Raw genomic sequence first — 23,124 nt, 5'->3', positions numbered from 1 at the left:
TATATTAGCATATTTTATGCTTACAAAAATACTAAGCAAATTAACTTTCCTCTCGATTCCTACATTTCATTTACATATTCTACTGTTAAACAAAAATGACAGGAATAGATGTGCATTTTTAAACAAAATATCACTTTTGCATTATATCTTAAATGTGTAGCATCTTCTTTAATATAATAATAGTTCACTGAATTCTGCCAATTTACATTTATAAAACTACTAAAATGGGAGTTCACTTTCTTTTTACATTGCACAGCCTCTGAATATCCTCTGATATATGAGTTTTCTCTATTCTACTTCCCTGCAGGCACAGAACGTCGATATGATGTCATATTGACATTGTACTCCAACATACCCCAACGTCGTGGGGACGTTGGATTTTTTTTTTTTTTTTTTGGAAATGAAAATCCGCTTGACTTCAGTCAATGTCCAACGTCCAACTTAAAATCAACCAAATATCAACGTCTAATCATGTTACACCTTGACGTTGTGTGGATGTTACCACTATGGCATCTATCAGACGTTGGATTTTGGTCACTTTCCAATACAACCTAAAATCAACCAGATATCAACGTAATTTGATGTCATTATTGGACATTGTCCTTAGGCACTGGCAAAACCTTAAATTTTGTCTAACCTAATATTAACGTCTTATGATGTTGTGTGCCTGCTGGGTTTGTTTTTAAACTTGACTGTAACAATTTTAATATTAAACAATATCGAAATACCACAATTGCAATATTATTTTTGCATTGTAGCATATTCTTCAATATAATAAAAATGAAGATAATAATAATGTCTCACTGAATTCTTTGCGTAAATTTAGCATTTACAAAAATACAAACAGCTTACTTTACACAAAATTACACATCCTCTGAAAAGAAAAATTTGAATTGTATATACTGTAAAAACGACTGTACATATATAAAGTTAGCCAATATCAATATATCACTTTTGCATTATTTTTTTCTAATTTACTCGCTTGTTCTATTAAACAACAGGCTAAATGAGTCAAAAGGTATTAGCATTTGTAGAAATATTGTTATAACATTTGACGCTGTGACGAAACTTTTTGAGCGCCTTCAGGGCACAGTCCCGAAGACACATACACACTTGCCAATGCATCTGTAAAATATAGCAATTTTTGACATAAAATAAAAATCAAAAACAGTTCATCTAATCAACATGAATTCAATAACTTTTGGTCAGCATGGTGTGTAGATTATGTGATTACATTTTGACGTAAATCGGAAAAGCGGCCTAGCACGAGTTTGTTCAAACAGGTTTTACGAAAAATTTGAAAAAGCAAAAATAATTTGTGATGACGGAAAATGACGTTATAGGGTGCGTTTGATCCGGCTTGACCCAAGAAATCAGTGAAAAAAAGAATTTTGTAGTCCATTCTTTTCAAAAGTTATAAAGATAAACATCAACAACAAAGTGAAACTTTGGACAAATGGTGGCGCTAGAGAGTTTGAGTTAGAGGGCTCTATTTTGATAATCTAGGCGCAAAGTCCAAAGTGTAGGGCGCAAAAGCATCCGAATCCACTTTTAATATTTTAAGTATGGAAAATTCGCGCTGTGGCGCAGTCTAACAGGGTAGAGCTTATTCTCTTAATGCGTAATGGGTGTGTTTTGAGAATAAACCAATCAGAGTCTCATCTCCCATTCCCTTTAAGAAGCAGTTTCGTTGTGCCATGACACATTAGCTATTTACATGGCGGACTTTGTAAGTGGAAAAACTGAGCACTTCAACAGCGAGTTAAACAGAGCATCTACAGCGCGAGAATGAGATGTGAGATGAGCCTCCTCATTGTTTACTTTCACTTTCACTCTCAAGGATAAGGAAATGGTGTTGTACTTACAGACATCCATTAGCCTATATGTAATTAATTTAGTATATTAAGCACAAAGATTTGTGTCAAAACTATTTCTAAATTCAGTTCAAATTTCCACCAAACTAATAAATGAACAAAAATAACAAAGTGTGGTCAAAAAACTGAGTTATATCCAAATACACATGCTCTGCCCCATATGGTCTAAAACCTGACAGATGGGCAAATCTAAGCTTGTTTTTTTTTTAAATATATATATATATATATATATATATATATATATATATATATATATATATATATATATATATATATATATATATATATATATATATATATATATAAAAATATGGATATAATAAATAATATAGCTAATAATAATAACATTATACAAAAGCAAATTGTCATGAATAAACGAGAAAAGCTCCCCGAGATGAAGGCATGAAAGTGGTTTTTATATTTATGTAGGCTAGAAAATAATTTTTGTAAAATTTTAATCCTTTAATTATTTTTTATTTGTAAAGATATTTGCGTATTGCTGTACATCCTGCGTGTATTAGGCAATGTGTAAGTGAGGTGCAACTAATGCGCTCTGCGCTGGACTTTATACCTCCTTTTAGCTGGTCTATTGCGCAGTCTATTTTAGTTCCTCAAAAAAGCAACGTGCCAGCAATGCGTCTTAACACACTTTTTTTAGACCAGAACGCCTATGGGTGCACATATGAGCGCAAATGCATTTGCTATTTAAACGGCATGGCTCACTCTTGCGGTGAGCTAAAACTAGAAAGCAACAATTGCACTGCATTGGGCCGGGTTTTATGACAAAGCCCAGAAAGTCCAAATTTGTTGTGCTGAAGATCAGACTGTCCTCTGTCAATGAACCAAAGTTTCCGCAAAAAGGTTCATAGGGCTTCCATAGATTCCCAGAGTGGAAGAAGATAAAGTCTGAAGAATAGTTAAAAGAACCGGAACGGATACAATAGGTGCCTACACACCTTTGGTGCTTGGCTCCTAGTAATGGCTCATTAAGTTTGAGTAAAGACTTTGAGTAAATTTTGCAAATGCAATTTGCTTACTTTATACAAAATTGCACATCCTCTGAAAGAATCAGTAAATTTTATATACTGTAAAAAAGACTGAATTTTTAAACTTAAACAATATCACAATATCATTTTTGCAATTTGTCAAATTTACCAGCATATTCTTAAATGTAGGCGGCACGGTGGCTCAGTGGTTAGCACTGTCGCCTCGCAGCAAAAAGGTTGCTGGTTTGAGTTTGCTTGCTCTCCCTGTGTCAGTGTGAGTGTCCCCTGGGTGCTCTGGTTTCCTTCACAGTCCAAAGACATGCGGTACAGGTGAATTTAATAAACTAAATTGGGCGTAGTGTATGTGTGTGAATATGAGAGTGTATGGGTGTTTCCCAGTACTGGGTTGCAGCTGGAAAGGCATACGCTGCGTAAAACATATGCTGGATAAGTTGGTGGTTCATTCCGCTGTGGTGACTCCTGATAAATAAGGGACTAAGCCGAAGGAAAATTAACAAATTGTTTTATACTGTTAAAAAGACAGTCAACAAAAATGACAATCATCACTTTTGCATTATTATAGTTCGCGCAATTCAGCAAACTTTACATTTACAAAAGTGAAATTTGTTGTACAAAATTGCACATCCTCTGAAAAAAATATCTATGAATTTTAATCTACTGTACAACAAAGACACAAAGGAAAAAAAGGATTAACCTTTTTCTACAAAATAGCGCACAAAAATCTGAAAAATAGGATCTATGAATTGTAACCTGCTGTAAAAAAAGACATGCATAGATAATATAACAATATATAAAATTAACAATATAAAAATAACACTTTTGCAATATTTGTCAAATATTCTTGAATATAAAAGTACACAGAATTTTTAGGTTTACAAAAATACAAGCTTTCTCTGTAAAAAACTGCCCGTCCTCTGAAAAGCATGATCAGTGTATTTCCTCTCCATTCTTGCATCTGTCATTCACCGAAACATAAGTGGCCATAGACAGAGATAGATCCATTCTTTCCACAAAACTGACTAATTAAGTTATTCTTTTTCGGGAACGTTCCAGTTGTTTATTTCAACAGAGAGCCCAATTTCTCAGAACAATATTCACATTGTTTCCCCCTCTCATTTCAGTGTGCCTGTAAAAAAAAATGCTTCATGAGTGGCGAGTCAAGCAAGTCGCACAAGTGATTATTATGACCATTTGTGTCCGTTCAAACCGCACAAGGACGCACAAACCACTACACCCACAATGCTTCAGAATTGGAAATTGTAGGAAATGCAAGACCCTCGTGATGTCTTACGATTTTAATAATGCATTGCTATTCAACTATTATATCCGCCAAGAGCTTGATTGGATGGTCCACAGCAAAAGAGACCTTTTTTTCTCCTTTTTTTCTTTCATGAGACCTTTTAGTAAATGTCTGATTGCATGCGGATGGGTAGAATGGTTAGAAAGGATGTGTCTTTGGTCACAGTCTTGACTATTAGGATCATTTCTGTGTGATACAGCTGAAGTCAGATTAGTCCTCCTGAATTATTATATTGTGTGATATACTGGGGACCCCCTAATTATTAGCCCCCTTATGCAATATATTTTTTGTTATTGTCTACAGAACAAACCACTCTTACAGTGCATCCGGAGAGTATTGATAGCAATGGACTGTTTCCAAATTTTTTTTTTTTGTTACAGCCTTAATCCAAAATTGATTAAATTAATTTATTTCCTCAAAATTCTACACACAAAACTCCATAACGACAATCTGAACAAAGATTTCTTGAAATTGTTGCAAATTCATTAAAAATAAAAAACCTGAAAAATCACATGTGCATCAGCATTCACAGCCTTTGCTCAATACTTTGTTGATGCAACTTTGGCAGCAATTACAGCCTTAAGTCTTTTTGAATATGATGCCACAAGCTTGGCACACCTGTCTTTGGGATTTTTTGCTCATTCCTCTTTGCAGCACCTCTCAAGCTCTATCAGGTTGGATGGGAAGTAACAGTATACAGCCATTTTCAGATCTCTCCAGAGATGTTAAATAGGATTTAGGTCTGGGCTCTGCCTGGGCCACTCAAGGACATGCACCGAGTTGTTATGAAGCCACTCCTTGATATTTTAGCAGTGTGCTTTGGGTCATTGTCCTGCTTGAAAATAAACCGTCGCCTCAGTCTGAGGTCAAGAGCTCTCTGAAGCAGGTTTTCATTCAGGATGTCTCTGCACATTGCTGCATTCATCTTTCCCTCTATCCTGACTAGTCTTCCAGCTCCTGCTGCAGATAAACATCCCCACAGCATGAAGCTGCCACCACCATGCTTCACTGTAGGGATGGTATTAGCCTGGTGATGAGCGGTGCCTGGTTTTCTCCAAATGTAAAGTCTGGAATTCACTCCAAAGAGTTCAAATTTAGTCTCATCAGACCAGAGAATTTAGTTTCTTATGGTCTGTGAGTCTTTCAGATGCCTCTTGGCAAATTCCAGGTGGGGAGTGACTTCCGTCTGACCACTGTCATACAGGCCTGATCGGTGGATTGCTGCACAGATGGTTGTTCTTCTCTCTCCACAGAAGAATGCTGGAGCTCAGACTGAGTGACCATCAGGTTATTGTACACCTCCCTGACTAAGGCCCTTCTCCCTCGATCACTCAGCCTAGATTGCCGGCCAGCTCTAGAAAGAGTCCTGGTGGTTCCAAACATCTTCCACTTACGGATGATGGAGGCCACTGTGCTCATTAAAACTTTCAGAGCAGCAGAAACTTTTCTGTAACCTTCCCCAGCCTTGTGCCTCAAGACAATCCTGTGTCGGAGATCCACAGACAATTCCTTTGTCCTCATGCTTTGTTTGTGCTTTGACATGCACTGTCAACCCTGGGAGCTTTTATATAGACAGGTGTATGCCAAATCATGTCCAATCAACTGAATTTACCACAGGTGAACTCCAATTAAGCTGCTGAAACATCTCAAGAATGATCAGTGAAACAGAATGTGCCTGAGCTCAGTTTAGAGCTTCACCCCAAAGACTGTCAATCATGATGTACATGTGATTTTTCAGGTTTTTTATTTTTAATAAATTTGCAACAATTCAAAAACTCTTTTTTCACATTGTCATTATGGGGTATTGTGTTAATATATCCCTTCAGCATCGATATGACAATGTGATTATTCACAATAGTCACATCGCAGGATATATTCGATGTTGAGTTTGTATTATAATTCTTTATTTGCATGTGTTTTTTAAAGCCTTTCATTGTATAAAGATTTCAAAAGCATTCAGGTATAAGAAATTGTACCATTTGTGACCTTAACAATGATTAATTTTATTGAATTATATTATTTTTATAATTCAGTTACTGTACTTGCACACTGTTAGACTCGTAAAATGATAAAGCACTTTATTTAGGATAGGATATGATAGGATAGGATAGGATAGGATGGGATGGGATGGGATGGGATGGGATGGGATAGGATAGGATAGGATAGGATAGGATAGGATAGGATAGGATAGGATAGGATAAACTTGTCACTGAGAGGAAATTTGTCTTGGGCAAAAGGGTGCTACAACACTCTAAAATTTAATATTAATTTTGGTTAAGAGCTTATTAGAAAATAAATAAACTGAATTTGAATATTAAATAGAGCATGAACGTATAAATTGTGTTATGAGAACTTTTGAAATATTTGTAAAAAATGTGTGGTGATGGAAATGACAGTGGTGGAAATGACATTTCCACAGTTTATTGTAAAAAAATGAAAAACAGTTTCAGCGATAAGCTTTGAATTGACACTGGCCTTTCATGTCTACAAAACACTCTTATTAACCTTAATTTTGTTTTGTTTTTAAAAACATACATATTAAAAACATAATATTTACCTTGATTTTTCAAGTATTGTTGATAAAATTTGAAATTCCCTCTATCTTGAACATATTCTCAGATGACACTATTCATTTTTACAGAAACCACCTAAATAATCTTTCACACAAACTTTTTAAAGTGACATTAATGTGTTGTGGTGGAAATGACACTGATACTGTGCGACAGCTATATTTTGTATAAAAAATAATATTGGTAATAGTCTCACATTAATAACTATAAAATATTTAAATTATTTCACTAGTGCTTAATAAGATACATTAAGAGATACCAGATAAATAATATTTTAAAATGTTATTTTCATTGTTGAAATTTAAAACTCTGGGTGTGCGACAAGGTGAAAACAGTGATTTTGACAACTAAAAGGAGGATGAAAAATATGAAGAAAATATAATAGAAAGCTAGTAAAAAAAATTTAAATTAAGTTTTATTGTTAGTTTGACAAAGAAAGAGGAATTTGAACAAAATTATTATAGACATTTTTGGATATATGATCAAAGGACATAAACATGCCCATAGTTGAAGAATTACCCATATATCCTTTTGTAAGCAGCATTGGTCACTGCTTTCTATTTAATTATTCTTTAAACAGATTATTAACAGGCCTAACATTAACTGTGCGCACGTGATCATCCTTTTATTATCACACACGGTGTGTTTTTACCTGCTTTCTTTTGCTTACAGTTATTTTTGTTAATATAGTTTAATTCTCATCCTTTACTTTAATATGAGATTAACTTGTGTTGTAACTGCTGATCTGGGAACTTTAGCCAGGACAGCTTACTGTGCATATTTTAGATATTGTCAATTTTGGAAAAAAATAATAATAATTTAGTTGAATAAAAATGCATGTATGCAGCTTGCTTGTTTTGACATATTTAAAATGTGTGGCTAAGAAATAATAATTTCTATTTTTGGTGTGGTCAGAGATAAATTTGGTAAATCCTTAATTTTGAGCCCTAAAAAAAGTCATGTGAAATAAAAAACAATTACAATGCGACAACCCATTTGCTTATGCACAGTGAGCAAGCTCATACACAACACACACAAAAAGTGAAATGAATTAGGATGCATGTGGACATCTAAATCAAGTAATTTTAGCTTGTCAAAGTCACTTTCATTTATATAAAATAATATTTCAAACAACAAAAGTGTGGCTAGTGAAAATACAGAGTGGCTAGTAACGTTGGCAATCTACTAGCCACAGTGGCCAGTGATCAACAAAGTTAAGTCCTGATTACTATGCATGAAAATACTCACAACACATGCAAATACAGAAATGCACTGCAAATAGCACAGACCACAATGAAAATGTGTCAGACGCCAAAAAATTTAACGATTGTTTAATAGATTAGAATGCACTCCACTTGTTAATTGATCTAACATTATAAATTCTTTCCAAATAAAGAATAAGTCATCTGGTGAAATTATATTCATATCACAATATATATCGCAAAACAAAAAAATATCGCAATGTTAATTTGTTTCCAATATCGTGCAGCCATACTAATAATACTGACCTTTTTTTAAATTAAAAACTGCGTTTATTCAGCTGAGATAAAGCAAATCAGACTTTCTCCAGAAGGAAAAAATATTAATTACTGTTTATTAAATACTGGAATTACTGTGAAAAATTCCTTGCTCTGTTAAACATCACTTGGGAAATATTAAAAAAAAAGAACAAAAATAATAATAATATGATTGACTTCACCTGTATACAGTATGTGCGACGTTTCAGCTATCAGACGTTCTGCAGCATTATTGTTTATAGAGAAGCGGTGAATGTTTTATGAGGGCAGCCCCTGTGCATCCACATTTAAACCGGCAGCCGACATTGAAATGCAATAAAGGATCAGTGTAAGAGGCTTGAGTAATGAGCAGTCGCTTGATAACCTGTGGATATAAAGACGGATATGGACAGCAGAGACTGCGTCTGAAAGGGCAGGGGGATTCAATAGCTTGACATTATTAACTTCTGACATTTTTTTTTTTTTTTGGACGTGTCTTCAAGTCACTTTATATTAAACGAGGGTTTTATTGGCCTTCTGGTCTTTTTTTTTCTTTTTGGAGCTAAAGTGTTATGATTATTCGGTTTATTTTTAACGGTAACACTATACAAAAAGGATCCATTCCTTTATTACCAATACATAGTGCTGTTTAACGATGCATAATTGTACAAAATAAAAGTTTGGATTTTCCTAAAGCATGTGTACAACACCAAACCAGAAAAAGTTGGGACAGTATGGAAAACACAAAAACAAAAAGAAAGCAGTGATTTCTAAATTTACTTTGACTTGTATTTCATTACAGACAAAACAACAAACATTATCTAATGTGTTCCTTGTGATTTTATTGTTTATTTGTTTATTGTTTCAAAATAAACACGTATTCCAATTTTGGTTCTTGCAACACATTTCAAAAAAGGTTGGGACATGAGCAATTTAGGGCTAGTCATCAGGTAAAATGGTTACCAAATGCCAGTTAAACCTGTATTGTGACAAAAGGAAGCCCTATGTTAACAGTCTCCATAAGCGTCGTTGACTTCTCTGGGCTCTGAGGTATCTGAGCTGGACCATCACACAGTAGAAACATGTACTGTGATCAGATAAATCAGTTTTTCATTTATTTGTTTGGGAGAAAACGCCGTGTGCTCCAGACGAATTAAGATAAGGATCATCTTTTTTTGGGCAAGTCCAAAAGTCAAGAGTCTGTCATGGTATGGATGTGTTAGTGCCTTTGGCAAAGGTAACTTGCACTTCTGTGATGGGACAATTAGTGCTGAAAAGTACAGAGAGATTTTGGAGCACAATATGCTGGCTTCATTTCCAGGGACACCCATGCATATTTTAACAAGACGATGCAAATCCACATTCTGCATGAATTACAAAGTCCTGGCTGTGGAGAATACATGTACTTGATAGGCCTGTCTGCAGTCCCGACCTGTCTTCAATAGAGAATCTGTGGAGCATTTTGAAGTGCAAAATGCAACAATGAAGACCTTGTGCTGTTGCTCACTTTAACACTTGTTTGCAGGAAGAAGGGGACAAAATTCTAAAACACTTCATTACTTGCTTAGCAAAATCCTCTGAGTAAACTTTACTTAGTTCAGAGAGTATTTGGTCCCTCTTTAAATAATGGCAAATAGGTTGGTAAAAAGTAAAGCTGCTGTTTTTGTGGAGTTGCTTAATGATCCTCTGTTGAGATTTTGAGAGATTCAATGTATTATATTTTCACTGATTTCATTTAAGGCTGTGACTGAAGTCAGTTGTAGTTTTTCTTCTCTTTTGGTTTGTGCTTATAAACAGCAGGTGCTCATCATTAGTGCTCAATCATATCTTAATTAATTCTTTCATTGACTCATTAACTTGAGTAACTTTAACTCAATTTAGAGAGGGACCAAATACTATCTAAACTGAGTACATTTTACTCAGAGGATTTTGCTGTGTGGTGTCTTCAGGCTCTAAACGTCTTTAAAGTGTTGTATAAAGGAATGGCAAAATTACAAAGTGATAAATGCTTTACTGTTTCAACTATTTTTAAAATGTGTTGCAAGAACCAAAATTGGACTGTGTCAGAGCTTAATTTGTGCCGGAAAACTCCGGATCCGCAACCTCTGAAATCTGAGCCGACACCTTACTGATCCATCTACTCACCCGCTCTCCTCCCCCGTCCGTTGTTCACCTTTACTTTGTTCCGCAAAGGTGCGCGACACCTCTACATCTTCGGGTAGTATGCCAGAACCGTTACCGCGATCTGTTCCGGGACCTCGCGATTCACAAATTAAGCACTGGTTGTATTGTTTGTCTAAAATGAAATACAAATCAAAGTAAATTTAGAAATCACTTCTTTTTTATTTGCCATTTTCATACTGTCCCAACTTTTTCTGATTTGGGGTTGTATATATTTTGTTATATATAGACTCAAACTCAACTTTATTATCCCATTTAGGGAAACTAAAATTGCAGCAAGGTGCCGTAACCCAGGCAAAGTTCCATGTACACATTAGCAAAATATTACCACATAATATACAATACATCATTTTGTAGGTGCATCTCCAACCCCCCTGGACTCATTCAATGACCTAATGGCATTATAAAAGAATTACTAGTTCTGTTTGTCCTGCAAATAGAAACTCTAAAATGATGTCCTGATGGCAGCAGCTGAAACATAGAGTACAATGGATGATTCTGGGTGCATAGGATAGCCTGAGCTCTCTTTAAAACACAAGTACGGTAAATTACCAGTGGACCAGTTCGGTTAAAACCAATGACCTTGCCTGCCAGTTTCACCAGGCTACTCAACCTGTTCTTATTTGACAAACTCAGATCACCGTACCAAGCTACAATGCAAAAAAGATAAAACAGATTCAATAAATTGTTTATAAAGCAGTCATCCTAGAGGTACAAACCTGAAACCATCTAAGTTTCCTCAGAAAAAACAGTCTGTGTTGAAGTTTTTTACAGACAGCCTGAGTGTTCGATTGAAAGTCAAAATATTGTCAACAACGACCCCTAGATATTTATTTGTGTCAACAATTTCAATGTCCAAGCCTTTAATATTTGTGATGCTGGGGGTAGGAGAAGCCTTCCTGGAATCTATCACCATGTCTTTTGTTTTATTTACGTTCAACTGGAAAAAAAAATCCATCACACAAGGAAGTAAATATTTTATATATAAAGACGGTGACACTTTACAATAAGGTAATATTGACGTTACTAACATGAACAACAACAGACAATACATTGATTACAGTATTTATTCCTCTTTGTTGATGTTAGTTAATATAAATTAAGTTGTTTATTGTTAGCTCATGTTAATCCGTTAACTAATTCATTTTAACTAATGTTAACAAGCATGATAGCGAATAATGCAAAATTCAAGAGTTCACATTTATCTCATGATTTATACTTAGCTTGTTTGGCGTGCAGTCCCAGGAGATAGCCCTGAGCTCAAGGGATCCTCGAGCCTAGGGCTCCCACCTTTTGCAGGGCGAGGGGAAATTGAGCTCAGTTTGATCTCAAACTCCCCCGCTGCTAAGGCCAAGGTGAATTTCCTGAGAGTAAGACATTATAAAAAAGATTTAGGCTTATTTTATCTATAATATAGAGCATAGTTGGATGGTGTGAGGAACCTGGGGGAAACCCACGCAGACACAGGGAGAACATACAAACTCCACACAGAAATATCAGATGAGGAACCAACGTCATCGGTATTCTTGCTGTGAGACAACAGTGCTAGTCACTGGGTCACCATGCCGCCCATTCTGGATAAAGGTTGAAGAAAGGGAGGAGGGGGGTTTCTTCCAGACGAAGATAGTTGTAGAAAGGAAATGAGGATATATATATATATATATATATATATATATATATATATATATAGTGACTTGGGATCCTTTAAATGGAGGATCATGATTATCTAATGTGGGCCAGCTGGGTCAATCATGAGCACGTGCTCCTTTCGAAATTAGTTTAAAATGAGACTTCACGTATTAGTGAATGTTGAAATATTATTCATAAATGCTGTACAAGTATTGTTCGTTATTAGTTTATGTTAAATACATTAACTAATAATGAAACATTTTCTAAAGTGTGGCCATGAATACACATAAATTGTATTTTCATGCTGTATAAACGTGTGTGTATATCCATAAAATATTGTGTGTACTGTGTATATTTATTATGTAAATGCAAACATTTTTTTTTTTTTTTTTGTATGCCATTAGTCGAGATTACAGCATTTCTTACAGTAATTATTCATCTTTGAAAACATTACTTAATGAAAATTTAGTCAATCATTGTTAGTTCATGCTAAAGTTATTAAAGTTAATATTCTCTCCATATTTACTCACCCATGAGTGGTTCCAAACCTTTCTTGAGTTTCTTTTTTCTGTTGAACACTAAAAAAGATATTTTGAAGAAAGCTGAAAACCTGTAACCATTAACTTCCATAGTAGGAAAAACAAATACTATGTAAGTCAATGGTTACAGGTTTTCAGGTGTGTTTAGCAGAAAAAAATATGAACTAGCGGTGACAGGGTCAACATGATATGTTGAAATTTCATTATTTTGATAAATGCAGAGTAAATGCTGCCCAGCGGGCACCTTCATGTCAAAATGCATACAAAATGTCAAAAATGCTAATCAATTTTTATTGACCACCTTGATATCAAAATGACATCAAATTGACATCTAACACTGATGTAAAAAAAAACTACAAAGGTAGTTTTTATGAATTATATGGATACAAAATCCAGTGAAATTTTCAAAATAGCTATCAGATAAAACTTAATAAATACTTTTTCTGTCGTTAATTTGGTGATCAAAATGGCATCAATTTGTGGATGTCAAATAGACGTCAAGGTTTTGATGTGAAAACAATAAGCATTTTTGATGGGTTTTTTTATGTTTATGTTTTCTTATATTATAATACTTACGTCATTATTTTGGTGGTCAATATGTGGATGTCAAGTAGACGTCAATGTTTTGACGCCAAAATGATTTGTATTGTTTCTGTGTCAATTTGATGTCATTTTGTTATTTTATCTTTAAATAAAATCTATTAAATCATGTATATTTTGTCTGTTAAATGTCATTAAGAGAAGCTTTTAACATGTTTTTGTTACAGTAGAGGTCATGTGAGTTGGTGTCAATCAGTCTAGTTCTGGACAATCTCATTGCATATTTTGAAATAAAAGTAATATTTCAATATTTTGATAAATGCATGGTAAATGTTACCCAGAGGGCACCTTGATGTCAAAACAACATAAAGAAAAATGTTAAAAATGCTAATCAATTTTAATTGACTGCCTTGATATCAAAATGACATTAAATTAACATCTAACACTGATGTCAAAAATGATTACAGGACAGACCTTTATACATTTTTGACGTTTTTTGGCACCAATGTTAGATGTCAATTTGATGACAAGGTAATTTACATGAATTGTATTGCTACAAAACCAAGTTAAATTATTGAAGCTTTCAGATAAAACTTTTTCTTATATTATAATACTTTAGTCATTATTATAGTGGTAAAAATGGCATCAATGTGGATGTCAAATAGACGTCAAGATTTTGACATCAATACAATTAGCATTTGTGGCGTGTTTCTTGACGTCAGTGTTAATTTGATGTCATTTTGACATCAAGTTGCGTGCTGGGAAACTGCTTCCGCATATTTTGGGCATTATGGAAGACTAGTGATTTTGTTGTTGTGACGTCATCAGTACTGACAACAAGTCACAGTCTGCCTCAGTGACCAGAATCCACTCGTCATGCACTTTTCATCCAGCAACAAAGATGACATTGTGCCTATATGAAGTCCGAGATGTTAAAAGGTTTAAATATTTCTATAACAATATTCCATCACATTCTGAGAGCATTCTTAATGAATGTGTTTATCCGCTTTACTGTTTTCTTCTCATTCTGGATATGTGTACTCTAAATAAAAGCAATAAAAAGAAATATGCCTCTTTTTTGCCCATCTGACATATGTTGCTTAATAAAACCTAAATAAGATTTCATGCACATGCATAAGAATATCAGATAACTTGACTGTACAGATATATGAAAGACATCCATTTTCGGTAAAGGTATGGGCCAGAACCAAATGTCACATTGTGAATAGGAAATAATACTGTACTGTACGTCCAATTAAAAAAAATGTGAGGTCAAATATGCATGATTTGAATATGAGCATAAGTTTGATTAACGTAAAGAAACTATTTGTTATGTGTTACATGTAATGGCTCAATTGTATAATTGCATAATCCAGGGGTCACCGATCTCGATCCTGGAGGGCCGGTGTCCCTGCAGGGTTTAGCTCCAACTTGCCTTAACACACCTGTCTGGGTGTTTCAAGCAATCCTAGTAAGACCTTGATTAGCTTGTTCAGGTGTGTTTGATTAGGGTTGGAGCTAAAATCTGCAGGACACCGGCCCTCCAGGAACAAGTTTGTTGGCATAAACAATTGTTGGTCGATTTTTTATTTTTTTTGTTACCTTCATATTGTTGTGCTGTTTAAATTTTGCTGATGAGACTAAAACTAAACGGGTTTCATATTAACAACTTTGCTGTTCCAAATTTTCATTAAAGATTGTTTACATTTTTTCTTTATTAAAGACAGATAAGAGAGAATTTTGAGTTGATTGCCATATCAGCCATATGTCATATGTCAAAAAAAAAAAAAAACAGATCAAGTTTAACACATTTTTTATCACTAATATATTAATATTCTAACAATTAAAAGTCATCTACAGCAATGTATTAAAGACCCATTACAATGCAGTGTAAACTATGACAATGCTCCTTTTTTCTCTGAATGAATGAGAAGCTGTGAAAGGTGAGCGCCAACCTTATTTCACCATTGGACATGGAGGAACATCTATGTTGATCTAAGAACAACATTTCAATCAGCTAATCAGAATTAAGGGAAATGTTTACCGGTTGTGTTCAGTTTAAGCTTACGGGTTCATGCACTTCCATGATTTTTATCCAACTATTATTCCCCTCCGATTTTGGGAATAATTTACAGTTGGTTGGGTTTAGGTATGGAATAAAAAAAAAAAAGATGTTTCAGGATAAACATAGATGTTAATCCAGGAGAGCATCGAATTGGCAAAATCAAAATGTGCAAAGGTGAGTGTAATAAAGGCCTAATCTACTATTTAAAATCGGTTTTAATCATCCACACACAGCAGATTATAGTCATTGTTGAAACATCAAAGTTCCATTTTAACAAGTATCCAAAATTAAACACTTTTTAGCTTATATCGACCACAAAACCATATAGGCAAAAATACAGGTCAAAGATTAGATTCAAAATCATTCGAATATTAAGTACATTCTAATCCATGAAGGCATGTTGTAAATTTCCTACTGTAAATAAAAATTTGATGAATCAAAATTTGTGCAACTAACTTCATTTTAACATCTCAACTCAAAAGCTGATTTTCTCAACATTCAGATTTTCATATAACTTTACCAATGGAAAGCTTATTTGTTCAGCTTTCAGGTGAGGTAGGCTATTAATCTTATTTTTAAAAAGACATTTAGGCCTAATGAATGGTTTTGTGGTCCAGGGTCAGAAATAATGTAGGCTAGGTGAAAAACATTACAAAAATGAATATGTATGAGTTCCTAAAGTAGCCTAGATAAACAAGTAACATGATTTAACGGGGGAATATTAACACATATACTGTAATAGTCTACTACACTGTGAAAAGTATCTGCTAATTAACAGTTTCCGTGTTTTATGATTCGTTTTCTGTGTATTTGCGGTTGTGAATTGCATTTTGCTTTTGATGATGAAAATGCAACTCTACAGTTTAATAAAGTGACTATTATTGACATTTTAGTAGTTTGAAATAAGATTTTGTATATGAAATAATATTGAGAGAAATAAGTCTGTTGTAAATAACAGAAAGTGTACTGGTAGCTTATTACAAGGTTTTTGTAGCGTATACAACACCAAACCAGACAATATATCATTTTAATCTTAAAATGTTTTAATAAAAGTCACTTTTTTCAACTTTTCAAGGTTTAAAGTTGTTAGAAAAAAGATCAAGGTCCCATAATGCAATTCAAAAGCATAAATAAACGGGCGCAAAAATAAATAAAATTAAATAGAAACATGAATCACAATGTACGAAAAACTGCTAATTTACGGATATTTTTTTTTACAGATTAGCATTTTTAATGGCTGCAACTTACAGTATAACTATTAAAACTAAAACATAGCCTACAAAGACAGCATGAGACATCTGAACTTATATACTTTTTTATATACTGCTTTTTTTGCACAACAAGAACAATATCATACAAAAGCAGAGGAATACAGTACTTATATTTTTTACATTCATATCAAGGGAACAAATCAATAGAGAATAATAAATACATAAATACAAAAAATTACAGGCGATATATAAATTACAAGAAACTCACATAAGAAAATAATTCCAAAATTGCTTAAATCCTTATAGCTTTTTTATTTTAAAGATTTTTTTAAACAAATAAATGTTCAGTTTCTCATTAGACCATTTTTGTTTGTGAACATTGAATTTCCCAATATATAATCATCAAATTAATAAGCTAATTTAGTCCAAAAGTTTTACTATTATAAAAGAGGTTTTACTCTTTTTTTATTATTGAATACAAGAAAAATAACATCACTGCATTGAAGAGAAAATACAATAACAAAAGTTAAGAGAGAAAGATAAAAAATATATATATCATTAAGAAAAAAAAATTATAATAAGCTTTAAGAGACTTATTGTTCTTATTATTATTAATATGCAGTGTTGGGGAAAGCTTTTGAAAGTAATGCATTGCAATATTGAGTTATTCCTCAAAAAAGTAACTAGTAGTGTAACTTAGTTACTTTATATTGTAAGTAAAGCATGAAGTTCCTTTTGAGTTACTTTAGCGTTACTTTTTATTGCTAGGCTGTGGCTTGATCTCTTTCAGAACTTGTTTTTTCTTTTTTTTTTTTTAAATAGAAGAGTTCTGCACTTAATGCACTGTATAATCTACACATACATTTGCCTTTAAAAACATAAAAAAATATATATTTTTGGATATCTGATAAGTTCCTGACCCCAGAGCTATAAATGCCCTATAAACAGATTATTGAAAGTTTAAAGCAGTGTTCGCTACTTTTATACTAGTTGTCTTAAGTAAAATCACTGTCCATTTAGGCGCTCCCCTTTTCCTATTCTTCGATGCTTTCAAAATAACTCTCTCGTTGACTGTGATTTATTGTGACTACTTTGATTTCAATTCAGCAATTTATTTTTAAAAGCTAATTAATTAAACAAAATGTAACTCACGTGACATTTTCAAACAAGTAACTCAAATAATATGAATTATTTTTTGTAAGTGATGTGTTACTTTACTTGTTACTTAGAAAAGTAATACTATGTAACTCACGTTACTTTTAATATGTTACTTTATTTGTTATTTAGAAAAGTAATACTAATATGTAACTCACGTTACTTGTAATGTGTTACCAACATGGTAATATGTACAAGTGATTCAAGGTTGAACAAAATTTCAGCAAGGACTATATTAAATCTAAGTATTGTCTTTAGGAAATAATTTTTCTTTAAAAAAATGTAGAATGTCTCAAAATGTCAAAAAAGTTAACAATAAGACCAAGAGCATGATCAAAACCAGAAAAGTCAGAGATTTTACTCAGGCATTCGGGAAGACGACTGGATGACATCACCGCATCCTCTGGTTTGGATCCAGGGAATGGGATCTGGGAATGAGAATGGGATGTGCCCCGCGGACGCAGATTTATGGACTCGGAAACAACAGTAAGTTACAAAGTTATCAAAAGCCGCCCAAAAACTTTGCATGACAGAAGCAGCTTGAGTTCTTATGCATCAGCGCTGGCTTTTGTTAGCCAAATTTACGTTTGCATATCTTTTCTGAGTTTGTACACGGTCTAGCGTTAAAGACATTTAACTTTTGATGAGTTTGCTAGCGGCTAATCTTTGTAGCGGTTCGGCTAATCCCACTTTAGAGTAGGAGTTAAACACATGTATTCGCTGTTATAAACTTGAGAGACTTTCTACATCTCGCTGTTGTCATTTGTAGCGCTGGGATGTGTTTGGGAGAAAACTTACTTTTAATTTACTTGCTAAGTTAACTTAGCCATGTTTTATTTAACTAAATTGGTTGGAGGTGAATGAGAGATTAGGGTTAGGTTGGTTTTATATTCGCACATTCTGGCTTTCCTTTCTGGCTTTTCCTTTAATAATATAATTTCAGAAAAGTATTGTTTCAAATTCTAAATAGGGATATCATATTAGCAGGCAATGACTATCAAAGTAAAACATTATTTGCAGTCAATGAAATAGTGTTAAGGTTGTTTTGAAGTCATACTTGCATGCTGTTTCTAACCCAATGTTTACGCAAGTAACGTTAGTATGATACTAAATAAATATTTGAATATAAAACCAACTTAGTAACGTTGGTTTTACTTTAGCACATTGATTCGTTATTTTTTTTTAACAGTAACATCTTTTGACATGGTATTTATATTGTTTACCACACTACTTTGAATCATTCTTGCTTTCCTTTAATAATATAATTTGAGAAAAGTATTGTTTACAATTCTCGATAGGGAAATCATATTAGCAGCCAATGACTATCAAAGTACAATCTTGTTTACAGTCAGTGAAATAGTGCTAATGTTGTTTTGAAGTCATATTTACATGCTTTTTCTGACCCAATGTTTAAGGTAGCATGGTACGTAATGAATGTTTGAATGTAAAACCAACTTATTGAGGTAAAGTTGGTTTTACATTCGTACACTAGTTCGTTTTTGAACAGTGACAACTTGTGAAACGGTGTTTGTATTGTTCACCACACTACTATGAATATTGGCTTTGAAATTGCATGTAAGAATGACTTCAAAACAAGTTAATTGACTGTAAACAATGTTGTCATTTGGTAGTCATGGACTGCTAAAATGATTTCCTAATTTAGAATAGACAAAGGATACATTTCTGAAATTATATTTTTAGGAGAAAGTCTGAATGTGTGAATATAAACCCAACTTTAACTCAATAACCAATGTTACCTCCATGCTGAGAAAACTGAAAATTGCATTTAACTTTTAACGAGTTTGCTAGCAGCTAATCTAACTTCAGAGGAAAAGTTTAGCACATTTATTTGCTGTTATAATCTTTAGTATATAATCTTACTAAATCCCGTTAGTTTTTATTTGTTGCGCTGCAATTGTGTTTTGGGAAAACTTGCACTTAATTGACTTGCTAAGTTAACTTAGCCATATTTTATTGAGGTAAAGTTGGTTTTACATTCGTTCATTTTTCTTGTGACATATTATTTATATTGTTTACCATGCTACTATGAATATTGGCTTTGAAGTTGCAAATAAAAATGACTTCAAAACAATTTGAATTGACTGTGGATAATGTTGAAATTTGATAGTTATGGGCTGCTAATATGATTTCCCTATTTAGAAATCACAAAGAATACTTTTATAAAATTATATCATTAAGGAAAAATTCTGAATGTGCGAATATAAAACCGACCTTGCCTCAATTGCTGAGAGGACTAAGCATTGCTGTTTTATGCTTTACCTCTAATGTAGCTAGTAATATTGAATCATATACAGTATGTGTTTTACTGTCTGTGGTATCTGTTTTATTGTCTCAAAATATGTAAATGTCTCGTATTTTTTCATTTTTGGCTCATGTAGTTGTTTTGTTGTCACATGGTTTATGATGATCTGCATACAGTGTTTTCAGATTTATTTTATAGTCAACAGTTAAAGCCACTTAAAGCTTTAAGACATAAGCTCAAATAATTTTAAGCAAATTCTAGATTTCAGGTTACTTAAAGCAGTTTAAATTGTAGTTATGTTATCAAGACGTCAACATTTGTTAAATAATAATTTGAAAACTTCTGTACAAGACCCTTAAATCCCAGATGTTTACTATTTCATGCACAGTTCACAGCTCAGTTGCCATTCTGTGTATGTTTTTTGTGACATCTTTACACAAAAATTTCTGTTCAGTACTTTGTGTTTTGCTCATTATTGTTAGTTATTTATAGCTATTATTGGTAGTTTTCATGGAGGCACTTATTTAAAAAACTAACATTTTATGTTAATGTATAATTTTAGATTGTTTGAGATGATTCTGTAGGGCAGAACGTCGGCATAAAATCTAATAAATACATTACAATAAAGAAAAAGATACAGTTGAAATAAAGTGTTTTATTGTTAACATTATTCAGGTACAGTTATTTAATAATAAGTATAAAAATACTTCAACAAAATAGGGATGCACCTATATGCATATTTTGGCCAATATCAATAACTCTTAAAATTTGGAAGCCGATAACCAATTTATATAGGTTGATAAATATACATTTTTTATTTTAAAAACTTCACAAAAGTTTGAACTAATCTTATGAATTGAATAGCCTACTTAAAGCAAAAAAGCAATAGTTTCAAAAATGCAAGAATTATATAGACCTATATTCATGATTACACTTAAATCAGCATTCTTAAATATAAATGACTTCCTTTTCTTCGCATAGCAAATTAACATGCAACTTGACTGTTGCATAAAAATAATAGGTTAAATTACAAAATGGGATTTAATTAACAAACAAGTAAAATAAATATATTTTAAATAAAAAGAAAAATGAAAGAACTAAGAACTGAAACCAGCTCAAATGTTCTTGAATAAAATGTCACAGTAATGTACATGTGTACAAATATGTAATGTCTGAAAAAGCCTTTTGAGAGCTGTTTTGACAGAGCCACCGTACAAACAAATAGCCAAATACAGATAGTATTACTTTAGAAAATGCAGCATTAATTCACTTCATTTGGCGTTTTAGTTTCTTTTGAACGCATGTCAATCAAACAACTATGTTTGTTCTTGCTGTCAATTGCAGTTATTGATTGTGGTTAAAATTATCGATGAAAGTTTTAAAGGCGGACGGTTAAGAACCCCTTGGATTCAGTGACCGACACGTGTCTCTCCTGCTGCTGTGAAGGCTCTGTCGGCTCACTAAGTGTGTGCACATGCTTATAGCCATCATGTGCACTTGTTATAACCATTATAAATATGCTGATGAAACTAAATACAATTTTACATCAACAACACATGGCAAGCAACGCGTTGATGATAACAAACAATCATAATAGATTACAAACAACCCAACGAGTTGTTTAGCACATGTGCTATTATGTTTACACACGTATTATTTTCCTGAGGCGATTTAAACCAGAATACACAAAGACACTCTATCAAACATATCTACAATGATAAGGAATATAGTTACTTACTGAGTTATTAACGCACAGCAATACCGCACAAAGAAAGGACGGACTTTGAAGGAATAAACAATGTGCGGTAAGCTCCATTATAGTGCACTCGAAAAGAAGTTTGACGCACATATGCGCGAGGCAGTGGACAATTACGTAATCTACCAGCTTTAAGGTATCAGCCAAATTTTGACATTGGACCGATAAGGATAACACAAAAAATAGCATTTATTGGCCGATAATGAAATGGCCACCAATATATCGTATATTCCTACAATAAAATTCACCCTCATTAAAGTTACAAACTGTACAATTAGTTTATGCCTGAAAGCTTTTAAAATCATTATACAGTCGCAGGTCTCATAAACACATGCAGATGATAAATTATAATACAGACTCAACATTGCGTATCCTGCAATGTGACTACTGCACATAATCACGTTGCAATATCAATGTTGAAACAATATATTGTGAAGCCTCACTATATGTTTATGTGCTTTGTTCTCGGTTATTTATTTCAGTGCCCATAGGAAGAATTATCACAGACCCACAGTAGTAATGAGGGACCGCTAATCAGCTCAGCGATGTCCCCAAAAGGAGTCGGCCACAGTAAGGTGGAGGAAAGTGCTGTACAGGTGGCCGTCCGCGTGCGTCCGCTGCTTCCCAAAGAGATTTTGCACAGCCATGAGAGCTGCATCACTTCAGACCCAGAGGAGCGGAGGGTCACCCTGGGTAATGACCGCCACTTCCACTGTGACTTTGTGTTTGAGGACGGCTCTACCCAGGAGGAGGTGTACACTAACTGCGTTCAACCACTTATCGAGGCCTTCTTTCATGGATTTAATGCTACCGTGTTTGCCTATGGGCAGACAGGCTCAGGCAAAACCTACACCATTGGGGAAGCCAGCATTTGTGAGTATTTTAAATGAATGTCAAATTATGTTTTGGGGGTGAACATTAGGGGTAATTTGCTAACATTGTTTAACATGAACTATATTCTTAAAAGTCCCGTGAAATCAAAATATTGTTTTTTAGATGTTAGCAAGAGTATTATAAAGCCGCCTTTCCACTGCACATGACAGACGACAAATGACAGACTGGAAGTCATTCATTTTCAGTGGAGAGTAGGGCTGTGCAATTAATTGCAAATCCCGTTTTGATTTCGATTTTGTCTTCTGATTATGAAAAACCATTTATCGAGATTAACGATTATTCCATCATTCACCGCTCCCTTTCCAGTTTTCCACATTTGTTGCTCTGCAAGGCTCAGTTCCATGTCAAAATGACTAAAAACATGTAATGTGATATAACTTCTGCAGCACGGGATTCGCATCATTCATATTTTTAAAAGCCCAAAAGGGCACATGCTCTGTCTGTGTCTGCACCACGTTCAGCCTCGGAGATGAGCAGAGCACACACATCTAACGCCATCTTAATGTGAGCGCTTCAAATACATGCACATTTGTGTCACAGTGCAGTGTTTAGTGATTATTCATATTAACCCTCGGTTGTGTAATAAACAAACAAGTTGAAAATCAAAAGACACGTGAAAGAGAAACCATATCAGAGACACACTA

The 23,124-nt window shown here is 33.7% G+C and overlaps 1 protein-coding gene and 1 non-coding gene across 3 annotated transcripts in view; both read left to right on the top strand.

Annotated features, from left to right (window-relative positions):
- The first annotated feature begins 13,915 nt into the window (after positions 1–13,915).
- mir7a-2 (microRNA 7a-2) lies at positions 13,916–14,012 on the top strand. The gene has a single exon (NR_029921.1). It is a non-coding gene; the product is annotated as a microRNA 7a-2 (primary transcript).
- A 3,985-nt stretch (positions 14,013–17,997) lies between these two features.
- The window catches only part of kif7 (kinesin family member 7), a 54,842-nt gene continuing 49,715 nt past the window's right edge, over positions 17,998–23,124 (top strand). The window contains exons 1-2 of one of the 2 annotated variants that reach the window (XM_005166379.6): positions 17,998–18,053; positions 22,069–22,459. In XM_005166379.6, coding sequence (XP_005166436.2) covers positions 22,132–22,459 — 328 coding nt within the window. In that variant the 5' untranslated portion in view covers positions 17,998–18,053; positions 22,069–22,131. 2 annotated transcript variants of the gene reach the window in all.

This window comes from Danio rerio, chromosome 7, assembly GCF_049306965.1.
Source record: "Danio rerio strain Tuebingen ecotype United States chromosome 7, GRCz12tu, whole genome shotgun sequence".
NCBI lineage: Eukaryota > Metazoa > Chordata > Actinopteri > Cypriniformes > Danionidae > Danio > Danio rerio.
Note: the sequence above shows the minus strand (reverse complement) of the source record. Positions and strands in the feature narration are given on the sequence as shown.